This window comes from Oreochromis niloticus, linkage group LG8 (assembly GCF_001858045.2).
Source record: "Oreochromis niloticus isolate F11D_XX linkage group LG8, O_niloticus_UMD_NMBU, whole genome shotgun sequence".
In the NCBI taxonomy this organism is placed as follows: domain Eukaryota; kingdom Metazoa; phylum Chordata; class Actinopteri; order Cichliformes; family Cichlidae; genus Oreochromis; species Oreochromis niloticus.
In genome coordinates this window covers 20,946,695-20,964,879 of record NC_031973.2, presented here as the reverse complement: position 1 = coordinate 20,964,879, position 18,185 = coordinate 20,946,695, and the positions used below count along the sequence as shown (strand labels likewise).

At 42.6% G+C, this 18,185-nt stretch overlaps 1 protein-coding gene across 1 annotated transcript in view; it reads right to left on the bottom strand.

Annotated features, from left to right (window-relative positions):
- Positions 1-575: 575 nt before the first annotated feature.
- Positions 576-18,185, bottom strand: part of fam20cb (FAM20C golgi associated secretory pathway kinase b) — a 57,036-nt gene continuing 39,426 nt past the window's right edge. Inside the window, exons 4-11 of the mRNA XM_003438563.5 lie at positions 9,153-9,245; positions 5,117-5,232; positions 4,324-4,504; positions 3,951-4,060; positions 3,644-3,725; positions 3,082-3,141; positions 2,724-2,874; positions 576-2,296 (exon numbers count right to left, since the gene is read on the bottom strand). Coding sequence (XP_003438611.1) covers positions 2,180-2,296; positions 2,724-2,874; positions 3,082-3,141; positions 3,644-3,725; positions 3,951-4,060; positions 4,324-4,504; positions 5,117-5,232; positions 9,153-9,245 — 910 coding nt within the window. The 3' untranslated portion in view covers positions 576-2,179. The remainder of the gene's footprint in view (positions 2,297-2,723; positions 2,875-3,081; positions 3,142-3,643; positions 3,726-3,950; positions 4,061-4,323; positions 4,505-5,116; positions 5,233-9,152; positions 9,246-18,185) is intronic.

The window sequence follows — 18,185 nt, the reverse complement described above, 5'->3', positions numbered from 1 at the left end:
AGTATTACAGTTTGTCTTACTGATGAAGACCTGCAAAGCAACAGAAAAACTTCTTTTTTACATTGAGTTTACAGTAAAATAAATCTTACACATGTATTTATGTTTTTTACAATTTAAGCCCAAAGATTTCATTCATTAAATAGAGCAGCATTTCTTTCATGTAGTAAAACTGAGAAGTGCTGTTGAAATTGCACCTCTTTTTTTTATATTGAGACGTTTCAGGGATGAAATATACAACTACACTTGTTTACACTCACAGAACGGTGTTTTTACTGGTCTGTCCCACTTAAGTTTAATCTAATCCAATATCCTATCCTAACTATCCTGAGGACTGAAGGTCAGAAGAAAAAGAGAGAGCTCAGAAAGCTGCGAGGCACTGAGACGGGTGAGGAGGTTCGCTCTTCTTCTTGAGCCGAGTCAAAACGATCTGGCTCACTAAAAAGAGGCGGAGGAGTGCTTGCATATCATTTGTTTAATGACATTTCACATTACGTTGCTTGCTTTGCTTTAGACAATGAAAATGACACATTGTTACCGTCAGGAAGAAGTGTGTATGGAGGAAAAAAACACTCAAATTATGCTGATTTTGTTTTATTGCACTTTTACCATGATGCAAAGAAATTCAAGATAAAATCCACAGAAACGATGAGCGGAATAAAAACAAAAAGAAAGAAAAAAAAAGAAGCATTTTCACTTCAAGGACACCATCTAAGGTTCTCCATTGATCCACCCATACATCCATACACACTGTACCGCCCTGACACAGGACTATGGAAACTTAATAAAAACCCCTTATGGAACAGATGGAGTCAGCACACATATGTAGACCTCTGTGTCTTATCTATAGCTCGTACCCAGGAGGAGCTTAACCCTTTCTGCTATGAATCCAGACATTCAAGTATTTCTATCATTGCACAGGCACTAGATTTTTCCTAATGTAATATATTAAACTTTCAGCCAGTGACTGAATCATCGACACCAACAGTTAAGCTATGAGCTGCTGGTAATGAATGAAATATACATCCTGAAAAATAATCTCTCCACAACAGCAACATCTGGACATCAAATATATATTACAAAGAAACATTAGTGTCACATTTGGCTTTTGGTACCGTAACTCTAACCGCATGTCTGTTGCGCTGAAGGCAATAAAGTTGGGGGAACAAAAACAAAATGTAAATGCTGTAAACACACGTGGCGATCTGTGGTCCCTGTAAAATGGGACTGCCAGTACCCGGCAGCTGGCCACCCTTTTTGCACGTGCTCAGGTTGCCCTCTTGTGGACAAAATAAGGAAATTCAGCTTTAAGACAAAGAAAAAAGGAACAAGAAGATATGTTACTGATTAGTATTCATTTTGAACAATAAATAATAAATACTCTCTTAAGGACATGTAACATTTATGGGCAATAATTCATGGGCTAATCCAGGAGTAAACCTGCACTCCACTCCAGTCGAATATTTTTCATCGTCCAACTATGAGATGCTGAAACGGCTCAGCAGGAATAAAGTTAAAAAATAAAAATCGCAGCAAATCAATATAATTTTCATAATGACAAGAACAGGAAGTCCCCTTCTACCTCTTCCAGCCACCCTGATTGGTTAACCATTACGCTTGCAATATTCAACAGCAGGTAGAAACACATAATTCAGCATGTGAAGAGGAGGGGGCTGGATTCTTTTACGAGTCCCTCGGAATTCACTGAATTCAAAAAAACGGGTCCTGAACCAGAAAGGCGAGAGAAGGCGTCCTTTGCAAGACTTTAACGGTTTGGTTGGTAGGCGGGGTCGGCTGTGGTGGTACACTAAACTCAGGGTTGGGTTTTTCAAAGGAGGCTAGGTGACGCGGGGTGGTTCGGTTCTGCTACGCCCCGGATCGGTCCAGAAATCTTCAGCATCGCCCGTGTCTCGGGCATCAGTACAGTTACAAGTTTTTGCACTGTTCTTTTTTTCAGTCCTATCCAGCAGGCGTCCTCTTCCGCGCAGCTTATTACCTCGGGCAGGTGGGCTTTCCTGTAAGTTCAGCAGAATTTAAGCCCTCGGAGAAATTAAGCACAGATGGAGTTCATCTGCGTTGCAGGATTCCAGTTCAGTTTAAAGGTAGACTGGGTTTGGTCCGTCCAGCCTCAAATCTCCAGGTAGTCAGTCCAAGTCCTCCCGCCAAGCGCACCCCGAGGCAGCTACCTCCTTCTCGGGCCGTTGTGGGCGTGGTCTGTCCCTTGGTATCCCTGGAGGTCGTCCTCCACAACGTAGCTGTATCCCTCCTTTTCGATGCAATCTGACAGCACATTTAGCACCTGGTGACAAGAAAACGCCAAGCTGTTAGTATATGGTAAGCTTTTTTTGTAACCACTAAGTACTGACTAGCTTTTCCAAGAACAAGAGAACGGTGACACAACTCTCAGACCTCTGTGGTACTGCTGATGACTCGTCAAAGAGCCGAGACTTCCAGTTCGTGATCTTTTATTGTTTATGAATGAAAAAAAATGAGGGAAAATCTGGGATCAAGTATTTGAGACTGCATTTAAGCAAATGTGTTCCTCTTTTGTCCTCCAAACACACTTTCTACTGGTCCATGACTCCAGAAATCAAATCGTCAGTCACTTCTAGCTGCTGATAAACATTAAGTAATTATGAAATGAATGCATTTAACTGACTGTTTATAGTTTCATATATTCAATAGACAATCCCAAGCAAACTGCTTTATGAGTGTGAAGCACTGACCTGGCGCAGTCGTCGGTCCATGGCGTCCAGATGTGGCTGGATGAGGATGGGAGAGAGGCGGTCCCTCACCAGGGACTCTGCCATGAGCACAGACAGCTTGTATTCCTCCTTAGCCAGCAGCTGCAGTCGCAAGTGGGTAGACTTCCTTACCCTGCAGAAAGAGAACAGCCGGGGGGGGGAAGAGTCAGCGCGGCCACACGCTTTACATCTCTGCCTCTGCTCAGCAACACTCACACCAAAATACAACAGCACCCCATGTGCACCTTTACTAGCTTCATACAGATTATAATTTTTAAATAGGTTTTTTTCCTTCTATATTGCACTATTCTCCCAGAACTATCAAAAATGAAGACCTCACCTGCAGCACTGGGTCAGTGGCACCAGGATGGACAGCTCGTCATGCGAGTGTTTTCCAAAGCTAAGACGGAAAAGCATAAATATAAGTGTCCAGATTTCTGTGCATCATGTCCACAACACTCTGAGGCAGTCAGGAGACATCATTGTCAGATAGCCAAACCACCTCAACCGGCCTACTGTGAGGCCCTCTCAAATGACTGCACAACCTCAAACTATCTCTAAGGGAGAGTTCAGCTGCCCTTTGGAGCACGCTCATTTATGACGCTTGTATCTGTGATCTCATTATTTCGGTCACTACCCAAAGCTCATGATCATAGGTAAGGGTAGGAATGTAGATTAACCAATAAACTGACAGCTTTGCTTTTACACTCGGCTCTCTCTTCACCACGATGCGCCAGCGCAGCGTCTGCATCACTGCAGCCAAGCCCTCCTTCATGAACAAGACCCCACGATACTTAAACTCCTCTATTTAGAGCAACGACTCATCCCTGACCCACAGCAGGCACTCAACCCTTTAAACTAAAGCTATGAGTCAAAGTAGCAAACGTACTGCACTGACTCACCCTCTGCCGTTGTCTAGGTGGATGATGAAGGTCTCATTTCCAAACTTTTCAAATGTCTCATAATGATGGCGATCCATGTTTCCTGTTAAGAAAGAGGAAAACAAAAAACAAATCAGCTAGTGGATGTTATAATATGTGACTAATATACCTGCTAATAAGACTACATACTGTATAAAAGTATGAAAAGATAAAACCCACTGATGGCAGTAGAGTCATGGATGATAACGTTCACTCGACTGAACACTAAACAATCCGGCTTTTCGGTGTTGGTAGAAAACTGATTCATCATCTTATGTCAGACACTCACCCATGAGGAAGTCAAAGATGGTCATGTCCATAATGTCCAGCAGTCGTGTGCCACTGTCATAAGGTGGAGTCTGTTTGACCTCCTCACAGTAGTCTGGGTCCACTTCCCATCTGAAGAAACGTTTAATACTTTTAATTTTTTTGCATCTGATTTGGAAAAATGTCTTTTAAACCCATTTCCCTTTTTTTGCTATGTACTTTTAGATCTAAGTGTTTTTTTACTGCGTCGTAATAAGATTGAAATTAAGGCTGTATATGCTGCTGGTAACTGTCAGTGACTTCAATAAACACCCCCAAATTGCAGTGAATCAGCATTTGCTTCTACTGAGCGTGTGCGAATGCAGGAGTGTCTGAACACGGGATCGACGTCTTACTCTGCCTTCTTCCGTTTGTGGTACGAGCGTCTCCATGGGTTCCTCCAGGTCTTGCGTTTGGCAAGGGCCAGGTCCGGGAGGAAGGCGGCCAGAGATCCTTCTATCTGGTCAGGTTTACCACACAGAGCGTGCTCAGTGGAGCAGTAGTAGGAACACTCTCCGTAGAAGCACACATTGTTGGCTAAAAGTCAGAAAAATAAAAGCAAACACATTGATATACTTATACTCCGATCAGCCAGTCAGTGTTAAATACTTACAGAGTCACTGCACTCTTTTTGTCTTTTTGTCATTCGCTCCACATATATTTAAAGACCACTTTGAAATTACCTGGGGACGCTCGCTGACCTGTATTAATTGCTGAGATTGTCATTCATTTTAATCCTGTGACAATTTTCCTTGTGTATAATATGTAAAGCTGCATTGCTAGTTAACTGTCGTGCTTTGGCACAAGGTAAAGTCCCCTGATAATACTAATCCCATGCAAATGAATATCACAGCAATTCAGGCCATAAGACTTGCTCTACATTATGATCAAGGAGTTGCTTTATTTTTGCTGTGCTTTTACATTTTTTGAGGGGGGATGTTAAAAAATCTTTTAAGGTGTTCTTCTGACATCAACAATTCAGACCATCAGCAGATGTTTGGGAACCTGCACATGGACACGAGCGGTTTTTGGAAGAGAAGCTAAAAATAGTTGAAATGATTGACATTTGAGCGGTATGTCCAAGTTAGCTTGAGAAAATTTTTTTAAAAAGTCAATCAAAGGGAAAGTTTTTCTTTTCTAGATGTGTACCTGGTGAAATGAAGAAGGTCCTCCAGAGCTTTTTATCTCGTGTAACATCGCGGATCTCTTTTGTCATGTTGACTAGCCGGCCGGCCACAGGAGGGACACGACGGAAGTCCAGGATCCTACAGGATGGAGACAAATACTCAGGGTCATGCTCTGACTTCAGTGGCAGCCCACCAAAAAAGTATGAAAGCGATGAGTGCACACGTCCAAAGAACAAATACATTAACCGTGGTCATTTGGATGTGGACCGCTCGTCAACAGTGCTGGCAGTTGCAGTAAATGCAGCAAGACACAGGTCATTATTTTAACCTAATGTTTCATTCTATGCATAATATGGACTCTATGGATAACATAAGCAACAACTGAATCATAATTGAGTAAATTCTAAAAGCACAGATGTGATTTAGTTAGTTTAACTTGATGTTCTCCAGGATGTCACTGTCTTCACTGTCAAACATCAACCTACAGGCCACAATAGGGCCACCAAAGGATACTAGATGACCCCTCCGTTCATCGTCCTTTGAAAATCTGCAGTGTATTGAACTTCTATGTGTGCACAGCAGCAACAGGGACCAGCTGTTTGTAATGCAGAAAAGCTTTTTCACACCAGATGGGAGGCGAACTTACAATCCCTCACTTAGAGGAATCAGTACTTCATCCTTTATGCCACTGGAGCGAAATACCTGTGCTGTCATAGTGAAACCTTATGTGATTGAATGTCACTACCAGAAGGGGGCACTGTGACACAAGTACCAGACAGTTAAGCCACATGCTGGTAAACCTCCCTGTGGTTTTCATGTGGCTGTGGTTCTACATTAAGCTCATTTTTTAACTTCAGTGCAGCTTTTTATTGCCTTAATATGCTGAGAGATATAAGCTTCCAGTGCATTCTAATCTATTTCTGCGTTTGTTTTTTTGCATCATTTGACCGGAAACCACCCCAGATACGCATTTGAGAAAGGTTTAATATGGCGTGAATGTCTTCCTGCATGCATGCAGCCACCCAACTACAGCATCAGCATGGGCTCTTTAAAAATTGATACCTCTGACAACACCTAATGGCCAAGGCCTGAGGGCAGGGAGACACAGGGAGGCAGACTGATTAAATGAAATGAAGGCGCGGGAATGAGAGAAGAGAGATGCAGCGATATGGGAGAACAAGCCCATCATACAAATGATGCCATCAAGTGTGTTGGCGGGTGCAGTGACACAGACACGTGCAGTCTCTTTCCTGCTCCCTGTCAAAGAGACAGAAGGACACAGGATGCGGTGTTGTACGGTGCTGTTTGGCCTGCTGGGCCTGGGCCTGCTGCCATGCTAAAGGGAACAGCTAGTGCTGGCTTCTGCTTCTTTTATCGCTCACACACATTTTCTTCCATCTTCGTCCCCTCTGATAAGCCCAATTCCCACAGTGCCCATTTCAAACTTGCGTTATATTTAGTTTGGGTTTGAGAGAACCTGCTAAGAGCCGTGAATTGAACAACAGTGGGAATCGCTGCTTTCCATATTCCCAGCTGAGAAAATGTATAAGACCCAAGTGGGTCTCGTGAGATTGGGGCTTATATGGTTTAATATTTTAAGGTCACATTTGGCCTTGTATGACTTTAAATCTGCTGACTACCTAATGCAGCACTTCCCAGTTAAATCCAATCACATTATTAATGATGCCTAAAGCAGTTTAGCCCATATAGGAAAAGACATTGTCAGTGTTGGTGTGTGTATGCGTGCACGCGGCTGTGCTAGCGATGCTTTAAAAGTGCCTGTGCGTGTGTGTCTGTGGGCCCCCCTGGGAGGCAGTGTAGCCTCAGCCTCTGCACCAGCAGCAGCAGCAGCAGCTCTCTGGACAGGCTCTAATTTAGAACAGACAAAATAAGGAAAAAAATAAAGCGCTGCTTTTGGCAAACCCTGCCTGGCTTATATTTAGAATGGCACAGGGCCTTTCGTGCCTTTGGTTTCCTCTTCTTCCCCTTAACCCACACATATGCTGGAGCATATTTTCATGTGTGTATGCGGAGAGGCGGACCAGATGTGAAGCAGACTGGTGAAGAACGCCACTTCTAATGCAATTCCAGATGAACTGTGTCATTGTGCCTAAAGGAAAAGCAGATTCACCATCACGGCCTTCTATGGCCCTATTGTGTGTAGACGTGTGTGTTTGTGTGTATGTACGCAAGACGTCGGTATCATCTCGTGTCAGCACAGAGGAGCACCAGGATTCAGACTACAACACAAGCCCTCTGCTCGTAATAGCAAACAGCCACAGTGACGTCAGCATGACTTTAACAGCAACGCACTAAAACTCATTGCTCTCGCTCGTCGATCAGAGGCCCTCGCGAGGATTTCTCTTTTCATTAAAGTCTCTCCAGCAGCCGGGTGGGCCGTAAAGTACTAGCCTGGTAAAGGCAGTGAAGTCACAGAGCTTGGTCGTTAGCTAAGCAAGGAGGCTGTAGTCATTGTTCAGTCAGATGCTAGCTGCAGGAGTTCAGCATTCATCCGTTATGACTCATGGCCTCTCGGAGCTCACAGCTTCTGCTGTATGGGTCAAACTTGAACCATTCACTGTGTTTGGGCGGAAAACAAAGAGTTTCTGAGGGACAGGAAGCAAATGTGCAAATAAGTGCAGAAGAATATGGAAGGTTTTCATCCACACGGCGTAAAGACTATGTGTTGCTATACCTGGGGTGACTTCAGTCGGCTATTTTCTTTTTCCTCAGTCGAACCTTTAAAAACAGGTAGAATGGCAACATTTTGATCTTTTTATCCTTTGATACTGTAATAACCAGATTATGCTAATCGAGCAATTATGTAAGAGAATTCACGCATTAATTAGCAAGGCTTTGCACAAAATATGGAGAATATTCACACGAGCACACGTGTCTTAAAGCGTTACTGTAAGACACCAGTACACGGATCTGGTGTTCTCTTTGGGATCTCTGTTCCTCCCAGGCGGTTAATGAGCTGACACGAGGACAGGCAAAAAAGAAATAGCAATCAGGGAGGAACAAAACCCTGCAGGATGTTGGCCCTCGAGGGTGGAAAAAATACTTGGGAGGTTAGTGTAAATTTAAGAACATGAGCTTTTTTCTCCCCTCCTTATTAAGTCTGAAGTGTTTGTAGCAACAGGGCTGTTTCTGGGTGTTATGGTGCTCAAGGCCAGACACCCACTGCTGCCCCTGAAGGAAGAGGTCTTTTCACAGCTAATTCTTTAACGTTGTTTCAGTTAAATTGAGCTTTGCCTTCTGGTTTGTGCCAAGCTGCATCTTTCCTTGTTTTAGCCATGTTACATACATTATTATGTTGGACCCAGGAAGCTGAATAAAAGTGTATTTTTATTGTGTTTACTTTTGCTTTTTATAATGTGTTTTAATGAAGACGTTCATATATTTTACAAGTAAAAATCTGCAACTCTGAATCCCTCTGCACTTTAATAAAGTTAAAGGCCTTACATGTGCTTTGCATGTCAGGATTTTTAAGCTAGCCACAGTACTGTTGCTCACAAACAAGTCTGTATGTTACACAATAAATTGCCCTTGCAAAAACAAAACAGTCTGCTTTCGAGTTCACACCAACTCTAATGTCAAAAACCAACAAATTACAAATCAAAAATGATGTGATTTAATTTGTTATGTGCAAATCATTGATTGCCTCATCGACACATGTTTAGGTTCAATCTGAATTCATCAGCTGGGTTATGGAAAAAGAAAAAGATTGCTTTATGGTTTTATTCACTTAAAAAAAAGCACGGAAACAAATATTTTGCCTGTTTTTTTAAGGTTTGAACTGAAATGACTGGTTGGGCATGTCAGTGTAGTGAGGGTGATCTGTGCCTATACAGGCACATAAAATTCAGAATAAAACATTTACATTGAAAAGGTCTATCTTTTCCTTTATGGTGATGTGTAGCTTGCCTGCGGCTGATAATCTTGCCCTTTGCAACAAAGTACGGAAAAGCTAAAATCTTTTGATCTTCTGGTTTATATGAGGGACTGGTGGTTTTCAAAAAGTCTCAGAGTATTGTGACAGGCTAGTGTTCACCTACTTGTCCAGATGAAAGGCTGCAATTTCAGCATTGTGTCTTTCAAAGTCAGAAAAATAGAAGAAGTCTGGCGGCGTTTCCTGCTCCCGGGTCTGCCTGCAGGAACACAAGAAAGAAAAAAAAGCACAGTTAGCTGAGGGGTTACACACACACACACACACACACACACACACACACACACACACTCATATATATCTTATGCATAACCAGCAACCTGCAGCGATTTGACACTATGCATCAAGCTATGCATGCATTTCACTGTTCTCAATGATTTGTATTAACACTAAACTGGATATTGCCGGCTAATTAGCATGGATACAGAAGGAATCGAGCTGCAGGCTTGCAAAATGACAGGAATTCAGTGGCACAGTCTTTGACGGGTGCACTACACATTAACCCATAACGTATTTCCACAGATGTCTCACTCCACAGCAGCCCAGTCAGTGATAATCCGCTCAGGCTTTACACCTGTGCACCTAATACTACAAACACCATTTATGAGTAATAACCAAGGCACAATAAACTAGTGTCCTTGCCTCACAAAAAGACCCTCGTCAGAGTTACCCAGGGTGTTTTGTGGGGCAGCGAGAAGGCGGGGACAACTCAAGGTCAAAGACTTTCTACTGAAGCATCCGCTCCTGTTCTCACCCTGTACCTATTTCTGTCCAGCTCTGATCCTTCCCCCTCTTAAAAAAAAACTGCATTCCACACACATTCTGCCTTAAAGCTCTTACTGGAGGGAAAAGAGGCTCTTAAAGGCTTAAATCCAAGAGCTGATGGAACATGGGCCAGGATGGAGAAGGACAGGCTGGATGGCCGGGGTAAAAATAAGAGGGGGAAGGGGGGTCATAGGAAGCAGAGGTGAAAAGAATTCCTGAGAAGGTGCTGCTTATAGAAAATATGTAAATATCTACGAAGAATGCAAAGAGAGCCATGAAACTTTCTTCTTTTATACACTCTGCCTTCTCTTTGGTTTTTTTTTTTGTTATTGACAACAGTAAATACTTTCCAGGAAGGCAGCTGAGTGTAATGATTTGGACTGCAGCCTCTGCCATTTCTACTTCAGCTAGTTGAGGGAGGATAAGAAGAATGGAAACTATCTTGGCAACTTCTCTTTCTCTCCTTCGCTCTCTATTCCCTCTGGATGGCTCTCTCTGTTTATTTCGCTCAAAATCCTCTATCTCACCTCCTCTGCTTCACTGCTCTCCCTCAGAACTGTTTTCTCTAGTTTTGTGTGTGTGTGTGTGTGTGTGTGTGTGTGCGCGCATTCACGGCTTAATACTTTCTATCTGTCTGCATCTCTCTTTTTCTCTCTCCAGTCCATCCGTCACTCCCTTCCTCAGCTGGCTGGCTGATTGTAGCTCCACAGCTGCGTGGCTGACATATGCACCAGTCATTAACTAACCCAACATGGAGCCCAGAAACACTCTCATCCACTAAACCCCCCCACCCCAATTTCCTCTCCTTCTTTATCGTTCTTGTTCTGTCTTTCTAAAATCTATCCCCATCCTCAATCTGACAGGCAGCCTCGTGCAGATGGGTGGCCAAGTTTGACTGCAGCAAGCAGAAAAGTTTGAGAGTGAATCCTGCATCAAAACTGCTCAGAATACAAGAATATTGCTTTTTAAAAAGACGTTCGGCTTGTGTTTTCGCATTAGACGACTACGTTCAGCATCTAAAGTTAACATAGGCAGTAAGCTATTCCTCCTTTAACATTCCTCAGTCTTTGTTTCCTCACTCGCTGCCTCTCTTTTACTCTCGGCCTCACTCCCGAGCGGTCATTGAGACTCTGCCAGTAAAGGCCAACCGCTGTCTCTTGATTGTATCGCTCTCTCCTTCTGGATAGCCTCGCTTCAGGGACACAGCTCTCGCTCCACACGAAGGCAAAAAAAAAAGAAATGATGAAAGCGCAAAGCAGTGTCTATTTACCCCCAATGCTGCTCAGCAGCTCCGCGACAGAAAAAAATATCATTCACGCCGACACATTAAGCAGCTACTTCATCAACAGCGGCGTAAAGTCAGGTGCTGAATCTATTTTTTGCCGAAACGACAGGGCGACTGGCCTCCAATGAATAAATGCATTTTGGAGACTAAAATGTGAAGAGGTGATGTTTACATGCACAGAGTCGGTCAGCAAAGCTTGGCATACAGAAGCAAAGGAAACAGGAAGGAACAACAACCAGTGCAATGCATCCACCTACCAAAAGTAAAGCTCACTAACAAAAACTACTTTTTATTTACAACTGAACAACAGAAAGCTTTTTAAATGTACATTAAGCGCTGCCACTGCCACACTTGTAACTCAGTTAAACTGGTGGCAAAACCCAAGCATGCATTTTCTATAAGAGTGATTTCAAATGCATTGCTCTTTTAAAAATTTCTATTTCTTTTTGAATTTAAGGGTTTGTTTTGAGAGTTTTATATTATCTGAGGTGAAGCTGATAAATCCTATTAAGAGAAATCCATTATTAGCTGTACTGGGCCAACCTGTATTCAAGTGGGTGGAAAACTGACCACTCGAGGCTGGCTGACGTGATAATCACCTGTTTAAAATGTATCAAATTTACAGTTATCAGTTAGTTGCATGTCTGCTTTAGGTGACAGACGGATGCACCTCCTCCATATTAAGTCAGTACCAGGCCATTCCCACCATGTTTGCGGTGCTGTTTAGTCTTTTTAATGGAATTACACGACAAATGTATCTATCAGTGCATTCAGTTGCCCTAGCAACCTCGTCAAGAAGCCTGTGCTCCAGTTTTGGCGAGTAGATATTTATTCATATAAGACTAAATGCTGATTAGAAGATGGGTATAGACGCACCTTGCAAACCACATTCTCTCATCTTGGCCGATAGTATCAGCTGATATTAAAGAACTGTCGATATATTGGTATCACCAAATATATTTATTTGAAAATGAATATAATTTCGTATTTCACCTGGCAGATCCCTATTTACTAATGTGAAGTGAAGAAGTGAAGGAATTGAAAAAAGGGGAGTGAGGGTGGGGCATGAAAATGAGAAAGAACAGCTTGTAGAACTGGGGGGGGGGTCCTATATAGATAAGATCTGGAAGGGGCGTGTTTGGAAGCGTGGCCCCGCTCCTGAAATTCAGATAATTTATCTCCAATTAGAAAAAAAAAGATGTTGTATCGCTTATCCACTAGATGGCAATCTTCCTGCCAGCTTCCACATGGTCTAAGCAGACTGAAAACAAGTAACCTACAACAAATGTATTTCTTACCTGCACTGCCACATTATCTTAGTAAGGACTCGTAAATAACCACAAATAACAAGCGTAGGGGAAATCTGTTTGTTTCGTGTGCCCGAAAGAAAAACTATATCGGCTGATATATCAGATTTTTCAAATCCCCAAATACCTCGGCTCTAGTTCGGATGTAATCATCTTTGGCTCCAAAGTTAACAAGATGGCGATGCCCAAAATCTTAAACATTTTGAGTGTTATGTGCACATTGTGATAAGATGAAAAAGCAGTAGATAAAACACCCCTTTAGAAGTAACGAAAGCTGATTTCCAGCCCTGTTCGGGAGACTGTTGTATAGTTTAAAACAAAGATAATGTAAAAGAAAAAATACTACAAGGAAACGTGTGTTACTGCAGCCCTAACGTGCCAGTGTTTCATGACTGTACTGACCATACAGGAGCGTAGTCATGGAGATTTCTTGGAGGATAAGAATGAACAAACATTCTAGTGCGATGATTCATGGCCACTCAGCCTTAAAGAAACTCACTAAAATACTTCACGTAGTCGTGCTACACTCCTCTTCCTGTATAGGGGAAGAAACCACAATAAGGTGCTTTATTCGTGAGCTCCCAGTGCTCCACAGACCCAACAATAAAGCATGTCCAAGGTGCATATGCTTGTGTCACTGCTGTTCTCTATGATAGTGCGAATAAGAATATAAGAGCCCAGCAGTATATGTTTATACTTGAGACAAATATCTCTGCCTGTGGCCTGGCTTGATATGTGGCTTCACTGATGCTCTCCTCTCACTGAATGCCAGCCAGGAAGCAGGAAGGCTGGATAATTACCACAGTCCACAACCAATTCAAATGTCAATAAAGTTATTTAGAGCATGTCATTTTGCCCCCCCCTGCCCCGCCGCCGAGTGAGAGCGGGAGGAAAAAGGGTAAAGAGAGGAAGAAGTGAAGGAAGGACGCAAAATAAATTGCGACGAAAGGTTAAACAGACAGATTAGCAGTGATGACATGGAGGACGAGCTACAGTACGTCTCTCGGGTACCTTTGAACTCACAAATACGCAGCTGTTTTGCATTATGTAACATTATGTTTGAGTCGTGGAACAGAAGCACCTGCGTTCTGGAAAATCTGCGCGCGTCCTGATCAAACAAACCATTAAGGGCACGTTACGAGGGAAGCGTTCCATCAAAGCATGGTAGAGAAAACATACATAAATGCATGACCACATAATAAAGTCTATAAATGTTTGAGTACACAGTATGCACTGAGTTCAAAGGAAACGGGGAGGAGGGCAGAGATGTCGGCCTTTTCATTTTTGACTGCCTGCTTGAGCATAACCTTTAAAATATTTACAAACCCACGGCGGACTCGTGCTGAACGAAACGTAGATATCTACAGCATGCATTTCTTTTCCTCCTCAGCAAGAGAAAAGTAACAGTATATTTAGAACTAGCTGTCTTTCTACACCAAACATCAGCTCCTTTATCATCGCAAGCAGGTGAGATGCACTGAGCCGAGCATGCCCACTGTGACCCTGGCCCTGCTGTAAACACATAGTTTACACTGAGTAGCCAGACAGTTTCTTGGCTCTGCTCCGAGGGGCCCCGGCAGCCACCGGGGCAGTGAAAGTCTATTAGCAAACACACAGCAGTGTGAAAACATAAAGGTGAATGAAAGAGCTGCATCTGGAAAATCTACCTGTGCATACAGGACATAACTGACCTGTCAAACACCAGCGAGACACAGAGGGGACCAAGGAGAAAGGGGGAAAAGGCGTTTCCCTTTGACCTGCTATTGACATCAAGTTGGAACACAGTATTTTAATAAGATCTGCAAATAAAAATCTAATCCATAGATTTAATGATCGGTTGAAGCTGAAATACACACACCGAGTAAGCTTCATGTGATACACTATGATATATTTTATTGTACCCTTATGAGAATTTATTCCTCAGTAAATTTCCCTAAGGGTACAATAAAGTATATAGTATCATATTAGATCTCCTGCCCTGTGTAAAATTATCTCAGACCAGCCACTATTGCAAATTGTCTGAATGGCCACATAAGTGAGCTATTACAGGATTCCCTAAATTTCCCATGATGCAACTCAATACCAGCTTTTTTTAGAGTTCTTCTGCATGATTAGTACCACGCAACAACCTCAGGGGTTTAATAATAAAGCCAGCATGAAGGCCCAAAACTGCAGTTCCTTAAATGGCCACTTGAGGCTGGCATTAAAAGCAAGTCAATCATAGTAGATTCCTGTGGTAAAATAACCACCTTCACAGTAGATATAAACATGCAGTCGTCAAAGTTTATGAGAGTACACTAACAAAATTATTTAATGTGTATGGTGTATTCAAAAGGGAAGGGGAAAGCCTCATACAGCAACCTTGCATCTGAAAAAAAACACTAGCCTTATGTAACAATATCCTTTGGACAGTTGGGATAAAGAGGAGATGGCTGGCTATAATGCACAGTGATAGAAAAACCAAACACAGCATAGCAGAACAAACACCTCATACCTGCTGTGGAGCACGGTGGTGGAGGGATGATGATTTTGCCTTGTTTTGCTCTGTATACTAAAGTATTGTACAGTCAAATGCAAGAGCTGGGCAAAAATTGGGTCATGCAACAGGACAATGATCCCAAGCACAGCAGCAAATCTACAACAGACTGAAATCAAGGTTTTGGAACGACTCAGTCAAAGTCCACACCTCAGCCTGACTGAAAGGCTGTGGTGTGGACTGTGCATAAATCAGGGGTGTCCAACTCCAGGCCTCAAGGGCCGGTGTCCTGCAGGTTTTAGATCTCACCCTGGGTCAACACACCTGAATCAAATGATTAGTTCATTACCAGGCCTCTGGAGAACTTCAAGACATGTTGAGGAGGTCATTTAGCCATTTAAATCAGCTGTGTTGGATCAAGGACACATCTAAAACCTGCAGGCCTGGAGTTGGACACCCCTGGCATAAATGAATTCCCACAAACCTCAATGAACTGAAGCAACATTGTAAAGAAGAGTGAGCCATAATTCAGAGAGCGATCAAGTCATACAGAAAAAAATTACATCAAGTTATTGTTGCTCTAGTGGTTTAATCATGCAGTATACTTTGGTGCATATATAGGAAAGTATAATCCCAGCCTACCTGTTAGGTATCACCTCTGAACTGGACTTTTCAAATGCAAACTTCTGACAAAGAAATATGATTTCCTGTGCTGTTACCTACATTAACAGCCTGTTAGATGTCTTTGTTCTGTTTATAATTAGCTATGTTATAGTATTTTATTTGTATGTCAGGTTAAATTCTGTGATCCATTCATATAATCCATAGATGCCCTTTGCTAACCAAGCTAGCTAGCATTAGCTGACAACTGAGAAATCCATCTTGTTGTCCAGGTAAGGCCTCTCAAGGGTTTAGGAAACAAAAGCTGCAGTTTTTAGCAAGTTTACATTAAATATGCATCTCGTTCAAACTCTGTGTTCTGGAGTGTAATACCAGCTTTGAGCTGCAGAAGAAAGCAGTGTTTACCACAGTGTATTTCATCTGCTCCTTTACCTTTGAGAAGGTAAGATGTAAAAAACCAAAAAAAAAACAAAAGTTACTCTCTTAACTATTTGTTCACTTTTGCTTTTTCAAAGTTAAAAAAAATGTTCTCTTTTCTCAGAATGTTCCCTCGTTGAGTTTTTCCCGTTGCTCACAATCAAAATCCTTTTTAAGACATCAGCAATGCATCTCAGTGGCTTAAACTCATTCATTATGGAGAAAAATTCAAATGTGGTGACAGTCAAAATTATGCACAAAGCCGTTCACTGTGAATTCCTTCCACACAAATCATAATATATGCTTTTTTTTTCATTTGCATTTCATGTTTTTCACGGTCCAACTGCTCACTTTTGAGCAATCCTTGCTCGTGCTTCAGTATTCTGTTTCATCTGCAGCTGAGCTGAATTTTGGAAACAAAACATCCCCAACATATCGTTTTATCTGACTTTACAACCGGAGTGAATATCTTATCCAAGGTGATGTGTAATAACCCGGGTGTCACCATGTCATGGTGCGTTTGGATATAGACCGGAGAGGATATTTTCTGTTGTTTCAAAGTCGAGCGGCCAATCGATCACCATAAGCCCGCAGCTATGGTCGCGGGCCAAAGCATAAAGAGAAAAAAAGCAGAGAGGAGTAAAAAGATATGCTGCAAAATATAAAAAGACAAGGGCATCTTCCAGCCCCAGCGGGTTCCCACCAAAGGGCTGACTCCACACACTTGTCACACATCATCCGTCAAACCCACGGGCATGGCGGGAGAGCGCAAGATCGCGTGCACAAAAACGTATACGCTGGTACGTACACATCTGCACAAACACAGCGTTAACATGCACACACACACATTCATACAAAGAAAACGTAGCAGCTTAAATGGTTTTCTAAACCCCGAGAGGGAGGAGCTGAGCGCCAAGGCAGCAGGTAAGCTTTAAATGTATAAGAGGGTAAGATAGCGAATACCATTTATGGGTCAAAAAATACCATCAGAACCACGGGGAGATTGGGGATGAGAGGAGGCGGTGCATTGTTTTATCTCAAGCATAACGCGTGTGAAAGCTGACCTTTCGCGCAATGACATTTGATAAATTGAGAAAAAAGGCTTTTACCAGCATATGAGACAGGCGCACCTGCGTGTTTGTGTCTGACGATACGTGTTGCTGTTTACTGGCCTTTGCTGCTATAACCCTCTGCTGTAATCTTATGTCTGCTGCTCAGGTTTTACCGCACAAATGGGAAGATGTGACATCTTATTTTGTATGAGTAAGTGCTCCGCTCTGTGGGTGGTGCACTGAGAGGACATTTTGTGTGTGTGAAAGAAAGAAAGCTAGAATGCAAGAAAGAGGGAGGAAGGAAGGAAGGAAAATGACAGAAAAGGGTGCAAGACAAGGAATGGAAGGCAATGGAAAGAAGGAGAAAAGAAAGAAATGAAGGAAGGAGGGAAGTGGAGGGGAGAAAGAAGGAAAAGGTGCATGACATTTTCTGTTTTTGTATTTCCTTATATTTTAAGGAAGGTGACAGAAGGAAATGAAACCAAAGGAAAGGAAAAGGCAGGAAAAAGGAGCAACACATTTGTCTCTTAATTCCCTTATATTTTAATGAAGAAGAGAGAAATGAAGAAGGAAGGAAAATGAAAGCAATGGGGAAAAAAGGACTGAAGGAAAGAGAAGAGGAGGAAAAGAAAAGAAATGAGGGAAGGAAGAAAGAAAGGAAAAAAAGCCTTTTCATTTGACGTTAATGTGTTTTTTCTTTGAAATTCGAAATCATGATTTGACCTGCAGCACCTCGGTGCGCACTCTACCACTCTTCTTTAAAAAGCATTTCAGCGCACCTCTTGAGTGAAAGGCCTTAATACTCCCATCGCTGCTGAGCCCAACAGAAACGCCGCCTGTTTTTTTTCACACTGGCAATTACAAAATTCAAAAAAATGAATGTTTATAAAGACACAAACTGATGTGAGCTGGAAAAAAATCAGCATCAACCTTCAACACCCCGTAAAGTCCGAGCGTAGTGTGTACAGCTATAATGAGTCAGGTAGTAAAAATTTCACTCAAGGATTTTTAACTAGCACGCCGCAAACACTCAAAGGCTCTCTAAATAACCTTCACAGACCAACACAGGTGCGTGTGTGTCACAGTTTCTAAGTGTGATAGCTGTCATGGCTCCCCAGGCACTGCAGTGCTCTTCAACCTCCACCTCCTCCTCCTTCTATACTCCTTTACCCCTTCAGATCCCAGGCCTGACATACAGAAAGACAGCTGCTTCCTTCTG